Consider the following 20497-nt stretch of genomic DNA (forward strand, 5'->3'; position numbering starts at 1 on the left):
ACCGTTGTAATTTAAGCCCTAAAAGATCATTCAGGGCATCAGACTACTTCATCCGTAACTTCTCGAAGTCACTGGATACTTCATTATCAAAAATATTAAGTAACAAGTTGTTTGTGTGACTCATCTAAAACCCAATATCTAAACAACAGAGGCTATCGTTATTTGTCTTCCTGAGGTTTAACTACAAGAACTACGATGGATGATTCTGGCAGATACCATGATGTCTGAAAATTTCTGGCAAACAAAACAGAAAAACAAAATCAGAACTGACACTGTGTTGACGTTCTCTAGATGAACATTTCTGCGAGCTACAGCAAGACACACACGATGTGGAAGGCACACAGCACAGCCACATGTTATTTGGTATAAAAAGCTAAACAATATATAAAAGAAATACCATTGTTCCACATTCAGAGGATCCAGAATCCACATTGACAGAAATTGTGTCAGTTGCACTCAGCTCAGAATGCTGAAAATGTCTAATTTATACTGTAGATACTTAGAAAATGAAACTATCTGGTTATTCATTGTTTTATGTACAGGGCTGTGTTCACTGTAAGACTACCAATTTCATTCTCAGAAAAAGAAAGCTCTTCTAGCTGTTGACTTTAAAACTTTTCTGCCCCTTTCTCATTAACCCGGGGGATGTCCTTTCCTGTGGTCATGGAAGATCAGAAGAGCTCACGGCAGCCTGCATTTAAAAGAAGAAAAATATTCCAGGATTCCAAAGGCCAATATGAAAAAGCATCACCAGTAATTACACTTCTGAGTAATCCAGTTCAAGGCCCCTGTTGGCTATGGGCATCACATTATGAGAGAAAAAAGGGTTTCTCTCAAATTATCAAGACTGAACTCGGTCAGTGACCATTCAGATACCAGCAGGCTGTCCAACGTATCTCGAGCACGGGTACTATGTGGCTTAGCAAGATACCTCGCTCATTCTTCACCACCTTCAATCTCTCTGGCTTTAAATTATAGCACCACACTGACACGCATCATCCTAAGTTAACAGTGACGTTATATATATATAAAAATAAAGATCGCTCAAAACAGAAACCCCGAAGCAACCTATAGCCAAAAAAAATTGTTGTCATCTTTAAGTTAGTTGCTGATGGCAAAAAACAGCTTTACTCACACAGCAGTGAGGCAGCTGGAATCTCTGATTCATAGAGATCCCATTCACACTGGACACTGTCCATAAGCAAGAAAGGCTGGTTCCCCATATTGTTTGCTATGATTACGAATAAAATAAAATTGAAGCACCATCTCCACTGTCAGAGTGAGTTTTCGAAGTCTGCTGTGCGTGTGGGGTTGTGGTTTGTGCCTTTCATTTAATGAAGCCAAAAGTGGTATCTCAGCAGTGGAAGAGTTAATTGGTTGCCAAGTTAGCTATCTATTAGCAGTGCTGAACAGATGCCAGTACCCAGAGAAGGCACTTGCTACAATAATGATGAGCAGTAGAAGGTGGGAGGAATATAATAAATTAATGCCAACTGAGCTCCGATTTTTTTTCCTGGAAATGTGAGATCAGCCTTGAAAGGTGCATTACAGCAATTGCCTATAGGAAGTGAGAATGAAGGTGAAGGAGAAATAAAAACAACCAGAAATGAATTACAGAAGGTGACGCATATCGACATGACTCGAGAAATATGATAAAGGTTTCAGAAAGTGTTATTGGAATATATGATGCCTCATGATGCTATTTTCCAGGGAATTGGCATTTTGGCGAGGTATATACTGCTCCTCTCCCAAAGAGAAATGTTGCAGTAGTCAAACCTGACAGGCGTTCATAAATTTCTTCGGAGCAATTGGAGACCTTTTCTTCTACAGTACCTTAGACTGTGCAACATCGGCCACCGCACTGAGGAGAGAAATGTCTTGGTAAAAACAGAAGAGGGAAAGTGGCTCAGCCCTTGCATGATGGCCATGGGGTGTGACATTTTCCTAGCGACCTGGCGGGGTAGGAGCTACACAGCTTTGCAGTCCTTTGAACAGACACAGCTGGTCTCTACTCCTTCCTCCCTGTTGCCTTCATCTCTTTTTTTTCTTCCCCCCCCTCCCAACTCTAACACGGCACCTTTGTTTCGGGAATATCCACACAGAATGTCTTTGTTTCTGTAGTTTCAGTTTCCGATGGCTTTCTCCTGCACGCACCTTGCCGTGCCGCTCCTGTCCGGAGCAAGACAAGTCAATGTGAACAAAAGAGCCACCGTCACGGGTTGCTACGTCAGTCGCTGTCTCCTTCACTGGTGTGCGGTGGAAAGAGCAAGAGTCTGTTGGATTAAGTCTCAATCGGTAAACACGCACGTACGCTTCAACCTTGCTGGAAGCAGCCCCTGTTGAAGGAAACGGGTTGCCTTCACGCCTGGTGCTAAGTTGCGCGTAATAGGTGTAGAAACTGCCACGTTTTTAAAATAAAATGCACAGCAAGGGCACTGATACATCCATTTTAAAGCGAATTATTCCACCTCTGTCATTGCCACGTTCTTCGCGACGTAAGCTGCCTTGCAACAGCACACAGCTGCTCAGGCACAGAATATTCGTTAAATGAATTCATACTGGGGTTTTTTTATCTTGGCGCCCTGCCCACCGCACATTTTCGTGCCGAGATAAGATTGCTTAGTCACTTGTTCTTTATGCGTCTTAATGGCTTTAAGAAAAGAACCTCAAGGGAAAATGCTTTATAAGGCCTTTTTAATTCGTTATAGCCACGTAGATTTCCAGCACGTCTTGGGCACTTAGGCTGGCTTCGTTAGGAAGGAGTCGGGCATCTCTTGAGCCATCAACTCACAAATCTGTCTCCTGGCTATTCCTGTCTTCCTTGGCCCAACACTGAATAGCTGTGAATCCTAGACTGAGGGGATGGGGATACCGAGGTCTCCAAGGCAAAAGCAGAGGAGGAAATTTTAGGAGCAAAGGAGGAACAGGCGACTCTTGTGATTATTGTAGACAACCAGGAGGTTGAAAAGGGGGATGCCCAGTACGACCAAAGGGCTTCCCAAAAGGACCTCTCAGTCCTGTGAGGCAATCCTTCCCTTTGGTGCCGTCACTACTGAATACAGAATGTTTTCCCCTTCTTCTGATGAGAATCCGGTCTTAAAACCTTTTAATTAGTGAACATAATTACCCCTGTCTAATAGATACAGGGGCAGCTTTTTTTTTTCATCCCGGGCTCTCGATACCTTTTTTTGCATTTACTTGGGGAAAGACACAGCTAACATAGACAAGGCTCCCTCAGGGCTTCGCTGGGTCCTCCGCTAGTTTTCCAAAATTTCAGTAAAAGATTTGCAGGATGTTGTGTTTAAAAAAACAGATCTGTTTCGATATAGTATGTTGATGATTTATTAATAGCCAAGGAATCTTGTATAGCTGACACCCGTACCTTACTGTTTGCCTTAGCTGAGAAGAGCCATCGAACTTCTCCACATAAATTACAATTTGGGGGGGGGGGGGTAAGAGAAGCGTAAAATGTGCTCCTCCCTCAGGGAGCTGGCACAAGCACACCAGAGGTGGGCCCGTTAGCAAACCGTAAACGAATAAGCCTCGCCGGCTCCCCCCAACCGGGCCTCGGCCCGCACACGACTACCGGCAACAAGCCGCAGCCCCTCGCCGGGACACGGAGAAGGCGGTACCTCAGGAGCCCCGCCCCCGGGACCACCCACCGCCCTGCCTCCCTCATCGGCGGCCAGCCCACCCTTCTTCTTCCGCTGTGCCGGGGCTGCCGGCCGTTTCCCGGTACCGCCGGTAGCGGCAGCCCGCCTTCCCTCACGGCCGCCCGCCCGGGCGTGCGGTGTGGCTGTTGCGACAGGTGGGGCGCGCGCGGCGGCGGCTGCGCCTTACGGTGGGCCGTTGCCCCGGTGACGCTACGTTGGGCCCGTGCCCGCCGCCGTCCAGCAGCGGGACGTGAGGCCCCGGTTCCTTCAACCCAACCCGGCTGTGGCCTACCGGAGCTTCCCCCGTCCCCGGGCTCCCGCAGGGGGGAAAGCTGCGGCCATGGAGAAGTACCAGGTGCTGGGCCTCGTGGGGGAAGGCAGCTACGGGGTGGTGACCAAGTGCAGAAACAAGGAGAGCGGGCAGATCGTCGCCGTCAAGAAGTTCCTGGAAAGCGAGGACGACGCGGTGGTGAGGAAGATCGCCGTGAGGGAGATCAAGCTGCTGAAGGTGAGCGGGGGGCCGCGGGGGCGGTGAGGGCAGCTGAAGGGAGCTGGCCTGCGTTTTCCAGCAAAGTCGGACCAAACCGATGGCTTTTTGATGGTTTTGTGTTTAAACTCATAGCTCCTCATTCAGCTGGGAGACGTTTATGTCGCGGTACAATGTCCGCCACGAGCCACTGCACCGTGGTGGTTGACACAGAGCGTGACCTTTTTATTTTGAAGCTCCTGTAGTTATTACTCTAGCAACCTGCTCTCCTGCAGGCCAGGGGAACGGTGCAGCTCAGCATGGGTGTTCCCTGGGGAGGGAAAGCAGTGGTGTGCGGGTGCAGCCTCTGCTGTGCTCAAGGTGCCTCTTCACGGCGTATTTTGAATCCTAGTTAGGTGTTTAAATACCTTCATGAAGGCAAATGCCTCCTTCAAGCAGAATAGTAACCTTCGTGTCTGTGGTCTGAGTTTTTCTTGCAGCAAAGGTGCCAGGTGTTTAGAACGGATGGGTGTGGGTTAGGTCTACCTGTAGGGAGTTGATGGGTTCTTGGGAGGAAGCTGCCTCTTGAGACTCCTTAATAGTCCCTGAAGGAGTGGTGTTTATCCAGTGAAGTTACAGGATAGGTGTAAATATAAGCCATTGGTTAGTTTTGAAAGGGAAACATACTTGCTTCTGACCACGATTTACAAAGTATAACTAACAAAGTCCAAACCAAAAGAGACCTGATTGGGCCGTTTGTATTCCCGTGAGCGGCCATTCATTTAGCTTTTAAGTTATAGCCTTGCAGAGCTGCTTTTCCTTTTGGCTGGGTGCTGTGCTGGATTTGCCTGGCTAAACCTGACTTGATTAGAATCTAGTCTGTTTATGTGCCCTGTATGCAGCAGGGAAAAGGTATGAGGAAGGGAGTCACAAGGTCTCCATTCCCTCCTGGTGGTAATTGTGTTCCCCTGTGTTGTGTACCAAATTAGAGTACCTTGCTGCTGTGAATTTGCTGAAAATGAAAGACTTGCTGAAAATGAAAGACACGCTGAACTCTTAAAACCTGCAGGTGAATGGTGACCTGAATGTGTGACAGTGTGCCTAACTAGACTGGGTACTGGTGTTACCTGATACAGAAAAAATGCTTCTAGGAAAGTTTTACTTTATTTTATTTTATTAATGGCACTTTCCTGGCAGGCTTGTACTGCCAGCGAGGGGCAGGAGGAGGACAGGTATCAAATTCCCTGAACCTTATCAATCAATGGCTAGCCCCTAGGCTGAAGCCAGCTGGCATAATATCCTTTGCTGTTTGAGTGTGTGATTTGCCTGGTATCAATTGTGGATGCTTTATACTCACCTAAATGTCCAGTCGTACTTCAGCCTATTGGCTTCTTAGCAGCAGTGTTATGTGGTATAGCCTCATTGTGTGGGTTGGTTTGTTAAAGGTACTTCTCTTCATGGGCTGTAGATACTCTGGGGAAATACCCAGGAGCTTTAGATAAACAGGGTTTAGTGTGTGTGCTCTTCAGTGTTTCATCATACGATCTTTCTGCTTCCTCTCTTGGCTTTGTTCTTCTTACAGACGCTTTTGCAAGTTCCTAAACTGTTTCACTGCCACGTTTTTCTGCTGCGTTCCTTTGTGAATAGGATGCCAAGGATGCAGGGTGGCGTTCCGTGCCAGGACATACATCCGTTGTTCTGCTTGCTCTTCTGACCACCTTCAGCCCCTGTGTTTGCCACCGTAACCTCTAGCAGTAGTTGCAGCATTTTCCTTCTTCCCTTGTCCCACAGGTGGTATGCACAGAAGAGTGCTTGTCCCTGTGTGTGGGCATGTGGTAGTTGTAAGTGTTGGGACACAGGTCATCTGTCTGGTGAAGAAATGAAGGAAACTCTTATTACAGTTGGAGTGTATCTAGGCTTTTCATCTGATGTGGGGTGTTCTGGAGGTGGGAATACGTGCAAGCCTGTCTCCTCTCCTCTTGGCTGCCACAAGTGTCTCTTTGCAAGTCTGCCAGACTATAGTCCCTGTGCTGCGAAGGGGAAAAAAGTGATCTCTGCCATCGCTGCAAGAGCTACAGACTCTTAGAGTTAATAGAAACGTACGTGCTTGAGCTTGAGATGCAGCCAGCAACTCCAAGTGTTGTCCCCTCAAACTCTTTTAAAGCAGGTCTGTGTGAGTCTGAATCATACCTGATCTGTTGGCCAGGCTCGCTGAGTTACTGAGTCAAAGCATGTACCACCTCCCAGGTGTGTTGGGAATTAACTTGTTTTCCTGGGTAAATGGGATCTTAGCAAGGGGAACATTTCCATATATAGCTCAATAAGTGTGGCCTCTCACAGTGAAAATAAATACCTAGAGATTTAATCTTTTTGTAGTTTCTTCACTTGCATGCTCCCTGTGAACCTGACTTTTTTTTTTAAATTTTTTTTTTTTCCTTTTCTCCTGTTCTGGAGTTTGGGCAGAAATTTAATCGTGGCTGAAAACAACAAAACCTCTTCAGGTCTCCTGTGCTGGGAAGAAATTATTCTTGAGAAAAGAACTTTTTTCTAATTGATCATCTTTTTTAAAATCTTCACTTTTTAGACCTTCTAAGAAATCTGGTTCTTTGGCAGACCCAGGTGCAGGTTGGCTGGCACGCCTCTGGACTGGCAGAGCATTTCCCCTACTGTCCCTGTGCTCTGCAGTCCTTTTGCATATTTCCCTGCTAGGCTCCAAGCTAATAAATAACTGCGCATTGTAGCATGGTCTGTTTTGCTAAAGCGGTGTGTGATAAACCAGTGTTACAAATGTGTAACGCATTGGAGGTGGATTCTTGTCCAGTCAGAACATGATAACAAAATAACTAGAAAATACAGCTGCTTTTTTTTTTTTTCTTTTCATTTAAGTTGCAGTGTTTTTCTCTAAACTATCTTCAGCTTTCCCCTCTGCATAATATTGGGGGGAAAAAAAATCTCTTCAAATCCTTGGCTGCTCAATTTTCAGTTTGAATCCACCAGACACAGTTTAATAGAAGCTGTTTAATTGTTAACACTATTATAGGTAAAAATGCTGAACTTTCCTTTTATCCATTCAAGGTGCTTGTATTCTGGCACATGTGAGTTATTCTGAATATGTATAAGCTGGCAGTGCCAACAGAAATGCTTTGGGTATGGTAAGAGCTTAAAAGAAAAGTCTTCTATCAGCCTTATTAGAAAAAATTAAGATGCAGATGCTGAGTAGTTGGTGATGAACTGGCAGCTAAGTAGAACAGAGAGGTATTGCAGCTGCTTTTGTTTTTCTTTGAAATGAGGATGTAAGAGATTTGTAAAAAGAGGACCTAGAGAAAGGAATGACAGAGAAGAAGAGTAAAACTTCCTGGAAACGTGGGAGAAAAGAGATGAATCAGCTTTGGGTTGTTGGGAGAGGTAAAAAGTTTCCTTAAAACAAAACATTGAGAGCTGTCTTCAGCAATCCTTTGAATCTTGTCTGGAAGGGGTAGCTAGTGTTGCTCCTTGTGCCCTGCCCTGAGGGAGCAGGCAGGGTAGCACAGTGTTACTTGGTCACCTTGCTGAGAGTATCTCCTAAAGGAGTTTGAGTGACAGATACGACCCAATGTTATGGGAACACGCTGTGTGTGTTGCTGCCTGAGCTGTTTGTATGCAAAGCCAGGGAACTAGCAAGGAGTCTCTGCAGCTCACCAGTCATGGCTAAATGCCCTGTGCTTCTTCTCGCAGTGGTCAGAGACATACTTGGCAGCATGCTGAACTTCCCAGTACAAACCGTCCTGCTTTGTCTTTCCTGCTAGCTCAGGGACCTCTGGATTTTCCTTTGCCATGGCAAGTCTTTGTGGGAGATGCTGTTAGGTGCCTGCTGTCTCTCGCATTAACCACATGGTCCTCTGGAATTCTTTTTGACTTCCTCAAGATTCTCTCATGGGGAATGTAAGCTTGCTCTAAAGCTTGTCAAGATCAGGGCAGAAGTTAGTGTCACCTCTTATGTGAGGAGAGTATTGTGAGAAGCAGAACACATGAGATTTTCCAACAACAGAACACTGTATTTTGAGCATACCCATTAAGAAATGTCCTTAGTCAGTGTTTTATTTATTTTTAGGTTATAAAAACAGGTGTCTGCATATATGAGATGGTGGAAATCCTCCAGGTAATGTTAAAAAAATAAAACAAAATTGGCAAAATAAAGGCTATTGTAAAATATCAGTGAGCTGATTTTAAGAATAAATGAATGTGAGTGCCATGACAAGAACAGCATTCCGGGGCAGTGCACTGGCTGGGTTGCAGTTAAAGTATCTGGTTGTAGTTTACCCATTATATGCTGTCAAGCTCTCATAAAATATTTCCTGTTTTATAACAGCAACTCAGGCATGAGAATCTCGTGAACCTGCTGGAAGTGTGTAAGAAGAAGAAACGGTGGTATCTGGTGTTTGAATTTGTGGATCACACGGTGCTTGATGACCTTGAGGCATTTCCAAATGGACTAGACTACAGCAGGGTTCGGAAATACTTATTTCAGATTATGAGAGGAATAGCGTTTTGTCACAGTCATAATGTAAGTATGCACAACAGTCAGCTCTGCAGTTAACCTTGAAAGAATAGATACAGAAACATATATTTTTTTAATATATATTAAAACTTAGAGAAATAAAGATTCATCTGAAAAGGAAGAGGCAGGGCAGAAGGGCTAGACTGAATTTCATATAAAATGTCAGAGCCTGATGTCAGCTAATCCAGTAGTCTGTCTCTGATTGATTTGTGAGAGTGTTTCAAAGGAAGGGTCCAGAAGTCCATGGGGATCCAATACTTGGTGGCACCTTATTGTAGGTTGGCTTATCTTGCAGAGGGAGATAGCCTCTCTTTCAAAAGTTTCTCATAGTGTCTGTGTAAACGTGTAGGCTTGCTTTTTCTCTTCAGTATTTTTAGGTTTTTGTTCTCAACTGATTTCTAACAGGTTTGCCAATTTAATCATAGTTGTGTAATTCTATATATAAACACACACACATTTATTTATTTATTTTTATGTTTGGGAAACTCTCTCTCTTACAAATTCCTGAAATACTCTTCACATTTAACTGCAGGACATGCCCATGCCCCTTGCAGTTCTTTCAGCTTTTAAACTTGTGGTCAAGGCCAGATTTTCAAGCGTAATAAATTGTGCCTGTTAAAATACCTGTAGTAAATACACCTGCAGAACATATGCAGAGGGATACGCAAAATAAATGCTTCTGTGTGCAAAAATTAGAGGTTCCGTGTTTACCTGTGCACTTGGGTCAGCACTTGTTCATTGGCTGCGTGCACGTAGCAGTCTTTTACAGACTCCATATGTTTCCCATGCCTGCAAAAATGTAATTTTCTACCTGGATGTGAGAAAGCTACTATTTTTGGTAAGCCAGTCAATTTACTAGGTAGAAATGGGGAATTTATTTGTTTTGACTTGCTTTTCTCTGTGCAGATAATACATCGGGATATTAAGCCAGAGAACATATTAGTTTCCCAGTCGGGAGTTGTAAAACTATGTGACTTTGGATTTGCCCGTACCTTAGCAGCTTCTGGGGAAGCTTACACAGACTACGTGGCAACCCGATGGTACAGAGCTCCAGAGCTGCTGGTGGGAGACATCAAGTATGGCAAGTAAGACTGGCATGCGAGGCTGCAGAAGGGTTGTGGGCTTGCGGGGAATATGGGCTGGGGGGGGATGCTCTGGTTTTTGGGGAGGCAGGAGACTATTGCTTGGCAAACAGGTTAAAGGGATGCTGCTCAGCATTCCCTGGTTATTCACTCGTTAAAGTTTAAGCCTTCCTCTTCTCTCTTCCACTCTGCAGCTAGCTACTGCCAGTGCTAGGCTTTCTGGCTCAAAAGGGGAGGAAAGCCCTCAGCATTCCTGATCTGTTGTCTATAGGAGCTTTCCAGTTGCCGGTGCTAGTGTTGGGGGAGGCTATGACAGACCTTCCTCCTGTGCAGTTGGAGTCATGGAGGGAAGGCAGAAAAGTCCCTCCAAACAATTCTAGATGGACATTTCAGGAGGGAGGAGGTGGGGTGAATGAGATATTTCTTGCTGGGATCCCTAGTGCTGCAAAACCAGGTCAGAACTTAAACTGTGTTATTGACAGGTCTGTATAACTGTGCAGGTTTAGGTATGTCCCTGTATTACTTAATTTTCAGTAAGTGTGCCTGAAGAGCGGATGCCTGCAGAAAGAGGAGCTGCTTACCTTTGTGCTCTCTAAAGTGCAAGATTCTACTAACGTGTTATGTTGTATTAGTATTTCTAAAGCATTGGGGTTTGGAACCTGATTTTACATCTGTCAGGCTTCTGCTAGCATTTGTCTGCTTCAAGAGCTGAATCCTTGCCATTCATCAGAGCACTTGTAAGCTTGGAAAATAGCTGTCTTGCTGTTTTAGGGGGCAGAGCTGCCCTGAGGGCTTGTAACCTGCTGAAGACTGTGCACTGGCCTGGCTCAGCTTTTAGATCAGAGGGACGAATGAAGCCGTGCTGAGCTGGGATGTTGTGGTTTTTTTTTTTTCCAGGGCTGTGGATGTGTGGGCTATTGGCTCTCTGATAACAGAAATGCTTACAGGAGAGCCCCTTTTCCCTGGAGATTCAGACATTGACCAGCTCTACCACATCACCAAGTGCCTGGGTGAGAACAACCTGTTGGGCTCCTAGTGCCTGCTTAGTAATGAAGAGGTCAAATACGTTTTGACGGGGGGAGGAGGGTGTGGGGAGAAAGGCTGTGGTGTGTGCTGAACTGTTTCTGAGAGCATGTACTCTTAGTGCCTTTTACAAAGCGGGAGCTAGGAGCTTGCGAGTACAGCGTCAATTCATGGCGCACAGGTGGAAAGAGAAAGACCTAGACTAGCCCTTATAGTCGTGCTGACCCAGTATTTCAGCCTCTCAAATGTTTCACAGGACTGTTCTGTATTTCTTCCATGTGGTTGCTTTGTTTGTGTGATTCCAGGTAATTTAATTCCAAGACACCAAGAGTTATTCTATAAAAATCCACTCTTTGCTGGCATGAGGTTACCTGAAGTGAAGGAAGCCGAATCTCTGGACAAACGATATCCCAAGCTCTCTGCTGCAGTGCTAGATTTAGCCAAGGTAATTAACTGATCATTTACTATGAACGTTTCTCTGTTTACTTGTCCTTCGCCTTGAGGAGCTGAATCCAGCCTACAGAAAGGACTGGGGCTGTTAAACTGGCTTTCTCTCAACTACCCATGCAATGAGCAACTGCTTGGGTTGGTGGCTTAGGGAGGACTGCAAGGATACGACAGCTACCGTCCTGGGTTACAGGGGAGACTAAGTCAGTCATCTCCAGGGCCAAAATGGTCACTGCGTATCCTCCAGGGAGGATTTGTAGCATACAGTGCCCCACTGATTAAGTTTTCCAAGGAGATTTGAAAGGTGAAGAAGGGCTTGTGTGTTGAAAGCGTCCCCCGTACACCTCACTGCATCAGTTGATATTTTGAAAGGTCTCCCAACAAGCTTTGCCCCTCGTGTGCTACCTAAGTGGATGCTTTGTAGATAATACACAGCCCCTTACTTCTAACTTGCTAGCGGAGATGTGTGGATATAGTGTTTTCTGCCAGCCCTCCCTCTACCTGCTGGTGGAGGCGCTGCAAGCAAGTAGGCTTGGATGGGATGGCATCCAAACGTGTCCCTTGTTCTTGGAGCTGTGTGTCTACTATGTGGGAGTTAGGAAGCCTACGGCGTTGTAATAGATTCTGAAGAATCCTTCCAGGGAGTGTTTTTGTGCTTTCACACAGTAGTCTGGAGCACTGATGTGTTGGGTAACTAAAACAACCTCAAAACCACATGGTTGTATTTGACATGCCTAATGATCGAAACAGATTCTAAAGCCTTAGCCAAACAAATGTGACTGAAAACGAGGGAGGTGTACTGAGAGCGGAGCGATCTCTTTGTGTGACAGGTATTCCCTATGCAATGAGCATTAGCGATTGGAATGGAAGCAGCCAGCAAACGTTAAACGTTTTTGGTAGTGGTGTCTCGTGGGCTCATCTCAATATAACAGGCCCTAGAAGGGGGAGTTTTGCAGCTTTTTTTCTTGACTTCACTTGGAAATGCTAAATCCTTTGTTTCATTTCTAATGTATTTGCCTTCTAATGTTTACATTGATTTGACAGAAGTGTTTGCAGATTGATCCAGACAAAAGACCATCCTGTGCTGAACTCTTGCAGTGCGATTTCTTTAACAAGGATGGATTTGCTGAAAGGTAAGCAGTTCATTTCTCACTCAAAGCAGGCTAATATTAGAAGAAAGTTAAGCAGTTGCACTTGAAGATTGCGTGCTGGGTTTGCAGAGCTGACAGCCGCTGAATGTCTTGGTTTTGTTTGGTTTTAGCATTCCTGGAAATAGGAGAACAGTTGAAAGGGAACATGTTGCAGCGGCATGTTTGCCTCATTACCTTGTCAAGACATTAATTCTTCAGTGTGCACACCCAGTGTCACACTGTATTGGGTAGTACAGTCTTACACTGTATTCACCATCTGCATCTACACCAGACTGGGATACAAACACCTTTATTGCTGTAATGTGAAAAGCATGTGCTTGTAAGATTTTATTTATTTTAATGGATACGTCATATTTGGCTGGCTTCTCATTAGTTAAAAAGGCATGGTTTGTTTGATAACTTAAAAGGCTATAGGAGCTTGGGCTGAACACCAATTGATGATGATATTGAGATTAACAGAAGCCCCCCCCTTTTTTTTTTTCCTTATATTGAATGTAGATTTGCTCAGGAGCTTAAATTAAAGATTCAGAAAGATGCCAGAGACCATCAATTACAAAAAAAATCAAAAATCAGCAAAAGGGACAAAGATGACGTTTTAGAAGAAAGAAAAATGCTTGGTGTCCAGGTTGGTCCATCTTTGTTTTCCAAACCTGTATTATTTTTTTTATGTTTTAAAATCACTGTGTAAGTATGTGCAGCAGTTTAAGTTCTTAGCAAAAATAAAAGCATAATTGTCCATTTCATTTTTTGAAAAAAGACTAGGGAAGCGTGATGTGGCAGAGAAGCTCACCTTTGGAGGCTACTGTGAGTCTAAACGGCGCTGAAGACCTTGTCGCCCTGTTCAAGGCAGTATGTTAGGCCTGTGCCCGCACAGCTCTGACACTCAGTGCGATACAGCCTGCAGGCTGTTGTGTAGAAGTTTTGTGCCTTTGATTTTAGCTGTTTGGCTGCTACAAGGTTGCTCTAGTGCTTGGCTTGGCAGTCTGCAAGTGGCTATTTGGCCAGTCTCTTGCAGGTAAACTACATCGTAATGCAGTTACTGGCAAATATGGAGCTGAAGGGAGAATCAGCTGGGAAGCCTAAGTCATGTTGAATCATAAAAACATGCTTGTATGCTGCTGTTTACCTGTGTTAAAGCTCTGTCTCCAAAATTACATATTTTGCTTTCAATCGGATACTAAGGAGTAGAGGCTTCAGAGTGACTTTGAGGTGACACTGGGCTCAGTTCTTGTTTCATTTCTTTGAAAGTGACACAGGATACGGCTGTTCTTCCTCCATCATTTCCGATCCCATTCTAAGGTGACTTATTTACAGAGGGTGTCAGAACCCTGACAAGTCTCCTCCTGTTTGATGGAAAACAGAGGTTTTCTACTAAAAACAATTCCATCTCCATCAGATCCTTGCAGAATCATGCAGGTTTAGGCTTTTGACTTTTTTTCCCGCATGCACTGCTCTAAGCTACTTTTATAAACGTGACTGTAAGAGAAAGACGATGCTTATCTTCCCAAACAGGATTTCAGCGTTGACCCAAAGAGCAGAGATGCAAAGCTATTAAAGGCGAAGCGCTCTAAAGCTGATGCAGAGAAAGCAGACCGATCCTCCAACCTGAGCTCCCTCTACGACAGTGCGATCAACCCATTTAAAATAAGCCCTCAAACCAGCCTAAAAGATTCCAGCAGCAGCTTGGACTATGCCAAGAATGCAGGCATAGTTATCCCTCCCATCAACCAGAACTTTTCTCCCAGTACGGTTGGGATGGCTCCTGTGCCTGGGAACCTTAATTACAGGTATGGGAGCACAGCTAGAAGAGCTTGTATCCGTCGTCCCTGTTGCCTACGAACTGTAATGTCCTGAGAGAGGTGCAGGGTGATGATGTGGGAACGCGAGATGTGGGTTTGGGACAGGACACGGCTAGGAACAGTTCTTGGGTGGAGGATTGTACGTGGGTCAGAAAGCCCGGCTTCACCTCGAGCAGCTGTGCGTGTCCACGCAGGCACAGGGTCCCTGTGTTTCCGCATTTGGCAAAGCTCTACTGAACAGCAACAGTTTGCCAGCTGCTGTGACACTGGCCTTTCTTTGACTCATGGCTTGCCCTTTAGAGCAAACTTCGCTGTTACCTGAGCTCACGAAGGATATTCTCCCCGTGAGCCTTCTTTCTAAGCATTTAATGACAACGTTTCTGGATGTCTTGCATTTGTTGTTTTTTATATTCACCGTGTTACCCCAGTTAATACAAAGTTTGGGGCATTTTTGATTACAGAGTTGATGAAAAGAGTAAAAAATACTTGAACCCATTTCTAAAGCAACGGAAGCATTCTCCAGCGGGCCATTACAGTGTAAGCTTGACATCGGTAAGTCGTCTGTCTCTTCCCCTTGGCAAAGCAAAAATAAATTCTGAACTAAGTATGTGTTTTATTGTCAAGAATCCCATCTGTTGCAGCCTTCACCATAAGTCCCAAGTAGAAATATTATTTTCTTTACCCCTTTTTTCCTACAGGTGTGTCATCTGTTATCCTTTGCTAATAGTTATCTTATGCAACATATTTTGTGTCGGAGGACAATTTTAAATGAGGGGAGCAGTCCAACACAGGATATCTGTGAGACTTGGAATATATCCATGGCCTCCTGCCTGGCCAGGAAAAGTAGACCATGTGTGCTGTGCTACTGAAGCAGAATTGAGGATTTGGATTTAACATGGTCAGGGCCTTATTTGTTCATGTCATAAATGCATTAAAAATTGATAGTGAAAAAAGTGAAATGGAAAGCTTTCCACTGCACTTACCACCTAGGCAATATTCTTTCCATGCCAGCAGGAACGTTTGCCTTTTTACAGATAACTAATCTGAGCCATTCTCCAAGTGTTATATTTTGTCTCTCTGAAAGCAGTCTCACTTAGATGATAGGTTTTGGTTTTTGGTTTTTTTTTTTGCTGTGCCTGTTCTGTTGTTTATAAAGTATAAATGACACTTGAGCAGAATGGATTCCTTCCCATGCATTAGAGTCTTGTCTTTAACTCTTGCGCAAGTTCCAACTACAGCGGAACATTGCGGTGTTGATACATTTTTAAGCTTGAAAATAGCTTTGTTTTTTCTATATTTTCATGAGCTGATACTTATGCCCTTGATTACAGGTTACTAATGAAAAAAACATCCTTCAGGCAAATAGGAAAAAATGGGAATTCTCCAAGGCAGATGTGCGTTTGCCAGAACTAAATCATCTCCCTGAACTGAGAGGAGTGGAAGGTATGAGCTTTGATGTCCTCTAAATAAAACCTGGATACTAAGTAAGTGGCAGGAAGCAGTGTGTGTTACAACAGTCAGCTATTGCTTCCTTAACATTGTATGCGTTGGTTGTGTTTTGCAGCGTGGCATCCCAGATTTCTGAAAAAGGAAAATAAAACAGTTTCAGAGTCCCGTGTCCCCTCCCTTGCTGCTATTGACCTCCATAACCCAAGTCTGGCCTCACAACAGGTAACAAAGCAATACGATAGTTCGTGCTGCTCTGTATTTGTTTGGTTTGGGACTTTCTGAACAGTGTGACCCACAAATTTCCAGTGTGACTCTTAACAGAAGCAGAACTTGCCTTGGTTTCTTAACTGTCTAAGTAAAAGGACGTGAGGCCTTATGCTGGGGGAAAAGAGAAGGGTCACAGATGAAACATGGGACTCTATTTGTCTCTCTGAGGTTAGCTAAATACTAGATTCTCACTGCTAAGACCGACAACATGAATTGTTGCTATTTCAGCTGGCTAGATCGAGGTGGAAGTAAGCCTGATTTACCAGAGTTGGAGAGACCAGGAGGGACACATGTTTTGAGGGTAACTGTTTTGGCTGTGTTAGATGTTGAGTGGCTGAGTGCAGTAGAGAGGGAGAAAGAATAGGAGCCAGGCATAGGGAGAGAAGGGGAAAACTTGCAACTCTCTTAAAGATTAGTTCCTCAGTAACGTTGAAATGTTGTTTGAGAAGTAAGTAATTCCATAGGCAGTCACTTTGGCTACCTTGCTTCCAGTTGAGATTTGGCAGACTGTATTGGGGGGGTGGAGGAGGCATTTCTGAAGTCTGATTTGATCAAAGAACAGATTTGGTTTAAGTTACATGTTGGCATTGTCTGTGTCCCTAGAAGGCAGTTTCTGATTGTTCTCTATTTATACTACACTTGGAAATTGACCCTCTCTCTCTTTTTTTTTTTTTTTTTTTTTTTTTTTTTTCCCTTTCCCAATTTACAGCTGTCAGGGACCTTGATGCCTGACACATCAGAAGCCAGCTTCCCCAGAGTTGAGCACTAGCCTTATGGAGAAGATCACACCTCCCTGTAAAAGGTAGGCTTTAATTTCTGCAGTGTAGCCTTCTGGTGGTTTAGTTTCTGCTGTGTAGCCTTCTGGTGTCTTTTAAATGGATAGCTTCATGAATACTTACCTAGTTGGGAGGTGCAATGGGAAAATCCTTTTACACTTCACATGGTCGGTTAGGACACCTAGCTACGACAGACTTCTTACTGAGGGCAGCGCACAGCTTTCTTTACAGATACTGCAGTTGGCTGTGGCAGGTAAATTGTTTTCCTGAGCTGAGGTGCTGGGCATTGGTGTTTGGAAATTAAGCAGCTCAAGAACTTGGGGGTTGAGCAAGCTGACAGAAAAACAAAAAGGGGAAAACGGCTGCCTTCACGTGGGGAGTGGAAAAAATGGGTTGTATGTACAGCACTGTCAAGTGCGTCACAGTGACGACTTTCTTGCCAGAAGGGAGAAAAATGTTTGGGGGGGGCTTGTCAAGCTCAACATTAGGGAAAATTTTTAGTAACTATGTCATGCAATCTGTATTTATTTAATGTAGCTGTGATACCTCAGTGCTCTCCAAGCATGAGATAGGTGTCTGGGAGAGAAGGAGGCTTAGGAAAAGTCCTGGCTGTGTGGTTGACTTGTAGTCTTAAGATTGAAGTACGACGTTTGAACTCCGCCACTCTATTTGCATTTTCCCTTAGCATTGCATCTTATCATTCCAGATGTTTTAAGCTGAGGCTTTTAAATGTGGTTTTAATAGTGTCTCATCTTGCCCATTGAAAGACATGCAGTTCTCCAAGTCATTTTGTCTGAGAGAAAACTCATGGAAAAAATTGTGTGGTTTTGTTTGTTGTTTTGCTTTTTTCTATTGGGGTATTGTTACCTCTTGTTGCTCAGCATCTTCCAGGGAGTCTGCTGTATGTGGTGGAGTTTGTCTTGTGCTCTTGAAAGCGAGAACTGCAGTGCTTAGCTGAGGGTTTTAGTCTCATGATCACCCCTCTTTCCTCACTGAGGCTGGGCAGAAGTACTGCACCTTCCAGAGTGAGCAGAAGTTGGGGAGAATAAAGAGGGAAGGAGACAAGGTGCTCTGGAAGGTCTTCAGAGGCTGTGCTCCAAAATCTCACTGGCTCTATGGGAACCTTGTGTCCTGCACAGATGGGCTTTACTCAGTGCTCTGGGTACGCTGGTGCTGCCAGCCTGGACGTGATCGCATACCTGAGGGGATTCTCCCTGCGGCCACAGGGGCCACCAGGCACCGCAGCCTCTCTCCTCTCTTACTCAGTGTTAGTTGCAGGTAGCCGCGAGCACATCGTGGCAATACTGTGAACACGCAGGTGCAAACTGTGCATCTTTAGTTTTTTTCTTTTGGGCTCTGGTGTTTCCTTTTTGAGGAGAGGGAGCAACTGCTGACTCTGAAATCTCTGCACCAATGCTGCACATGCTCTTAATGTACATGAGTGTATTTGTCACTTATATTCACATGATGTGATGGCTTAATGCTACTAGCAAGAAAGAAGAAAAACCATTGGGATGGGAAGCAATCCTGATAATAGAAGTGGGGGAAAAAGAAACCTTACTAAAGTTGTCTCATCTGTGAAGCACAGAGGTGCAAGTGCACAGCTTTAGCAAGGTAAGGACGTGTAATAAATCAAAATAAAGGAAGCATATCATCAGGGAGTACCTCTGTGGTTTTGTTAGCCTGTCCATAACATCATTCTGCTTTTCTTCTCTTGATGCAGGTGGCTGAAACAGTGGGAACAATCCACCCGAGTTTCCAGGTGCTAAAGCTGCAAGGTCTCTGCAGGAGAGAGGAGGATCCCGTACTCTCTTGTTAGCGCAGCAGACTGCCATGGGAAGTGGCTCAGGTCCGGTCCGAGGACAGAGCTCGCACTGCCATTGCTGCTGGATTTCTTGCACGCAAAACAGCTCCTGAAACGTTGACTTTCTGGCCTAGGGCCAGGTCTTGCCTGAGGTTGCTCAGAGAAAAATAGTGGTTATTGGCGTGTGACAAGGGCAGAAGCTGGTTTGGAGGATTTTGAAGGAAGCTGGGCTTTCTTTTGTCTGACTGCTGCCCTCTTGAGGGTTTTCTTTTTAAAGGAATAGTGAAGAGAGTAGATAGCTGCTGAATTTGCCATGTTTTGGTGGGCCACCTGGTCCGTATTGGAAAGCACCTTTGCCTTCACAAAAATCTCAGTGAAGAAAATGTTTGTGCAAGAAATACAACACTTAAATGTGTATGTGTTCCCATCTGTTCCTTTCAAACCTTTGCTAATGCTCAGCAGCATGTGTGACCTTGTGTTCGGTTCCTTTTTCCTCCGTGCTTTCGTCCCCCAGTCTTTGGGCGGTTGTCTTTCGGGTATTTAACTGGGCCTGTTGTCTGGCCGCGCTGGGTGAATGGCTGCTGTTAGTGGTGAAGGAAGAATATCGGTGTAAAACACTGAGCCGTGTAGCAAGTGGTGTGTGAAGTGGCTTCTGTGAGTGCTCAGTAACTCACTTAAGTCATCAGTCCTTTAGGTTCCTTGGGGGAATGGGACATGTCAGTGTAAAACTCAACAGTGGCTTGTGGGGAGAGAAAGATGGCATCGCTTTTATCTTGGGACTGTTATGAGACCGTTTTTGCTTAATTGCCCTCAAGTTGGCTGTAGTCAGTTCTATGGTGTCCCTGCAGCTCGAGGCTGCTGTCACAGCTCACGCCTCTGTACGGTGTAGTTAATTTTGGAATTTGTCTTGCCACAAAATACGGCCTTTCCCACTGATGTATCACGGCAGAATACAGTATGAATGTCATTGTATTTAGAGCTTTGTGGCTATGCTGTGTTTTGACACGTACGTTAAAATTTGTAAATAAAAGGATATTCAAATTCCAGATTTCTTGGAGCTAGTGTGTGCTTATAAATATAAGATGTGCTTAGTCTTCCCTGGACTTGGTGTTAGCCTGCTCATTTATATTGGTGGCATTACCTGAATTGAAAAATAGGACTTCTGAATCGGTTTTTATTTAACATTTGATATCAAGTTTCTTGCAACCATTTACAAGCACAGGTTCCTAATGTCCCTCAGCAGCATCCGCACAGCACGTAGCTGACGGTGCTCATCCAGTGTGCCCTTTACCTTTCCAGTTTGGCTGGCCTACTGGCGATAGCACTGTTACGTTCCCATCGCCCTGCGTTTTCTTCACCGCTAACTATGAACTGCTCCAAGGTAGCCCAGTTGTACCCATAGCAAATGTTCCCAGCTGGCCATAGCACTCATTTAGCTAGCCATGGGCAAACGCAACCAAGCTACTTCCCTAAAATTGACCTACTGAGAATTCATCAAGCCCCAGCCGGGGCGGGTGCCTCTCCTAGCGTGAGCACTGAGATGCTCAGCCTCAACACCCGTGGGCAGTGGATCCTCATCTGGGAAATGGCAAACAACTCCTGGAAAACATTCAGGGGAAACCTCCCTGCTGTCCAGGTGTGGGCTGCTTTCCCCTGGGCTGCATGAGGCGGCCATGGTTTTTGGTTTTATTATTTGGGGGGAAAGAAAGGGGGGGGGGGGAGAAAGGAAGGAGGGGGGAAGGGAGGATTAAGGGGAGAGGGAGGAAAGAAAGGGAGGTTTGAGGGGAGAGGCGGGAAGAAAGGAAGCAAGGTTTAAGGCAGGGGGGGAAGCGAATTTGCAAGCGCCGAGTGGCCCTGTCACCGTAATCGCTTTTGGTAACAGCACTGTTACACAGTGCTGCCTGCTGCTCAAGCAGCCACCCCGGCCGGGCCCGGCGCTCGGGTAAGCCTCCCTGCACGCCTCGGGGACGGTACCGCGGTGCCGGTGGAAGCGGCGGGGCGGAAGCGGAAGCGGTGGGGCGGCCGGGCGAGGCGGGGGCGGCC

General features: G+C 45.2%; 1 protein-coding gene across 2 annotated transcripts; it reads left to right on the top strand.

Moving 5' to 3' along the window:
* The first annotated feature begins 3853 nt into the window (after window positions 1-3853).
* Window positions 3854-19557, top strand: CDKL2 (cyclin dependent kinase like 2). Of its 2 annotated transcripts, XR_007766413.1 has the most exons (14): window positions 3854-4161; window positions 8468-8662; window positions 9563-9741; window positions 10636-10748; window positions 11067-11206; window positions 12253-12341; window positions 12858-12984; window positions 13872-14146; window positions 14620-14710; window positions 15490-15601; window positions 15723-15829; window positions 16584-16676; window positions 18141-18264; window positions 18374-19557. XR_007766413.1 is itself a non-coding variant. In XM_050896311.1 (13 exons), the coding sequence occupies exons 1-12, from the start codon at window positions 3994-3996 to the stop codon at window positions 16641-16643; spliced, it is 1656 nt and encodes a 551-aa protein (XP_050752268.1). In that variant the 5' UTR covers window positions 3854-3993; the 3' UTR covers window positions 16644-16676; window positions 18374-19557. The 2 variants fall into 2 exon arrangements, 1 of the variants encoding a protein (XP_050752268.1); XM_050896311.1 differs by lacking the exon at window positions 18141-18264.
* The last annotated feature ends 940 nt before the right edge of the window (window positions 19558-20497 follow it).

Source organism: Gymnogyps californianus, chromosome 4 (genome assembly GCF_018139145.2).
Source record: "Gymnogyps californianus isolate 813 chromosome 4, ASM1813914v2, whole genome shotgun sequence".
NCBI classification, from domain to species: Eukaryota; Metazoa; Chordata; class Aves; order Accipitriformes; family Cathartidae; genus Gymnogyps; species Gymnogyps californianus.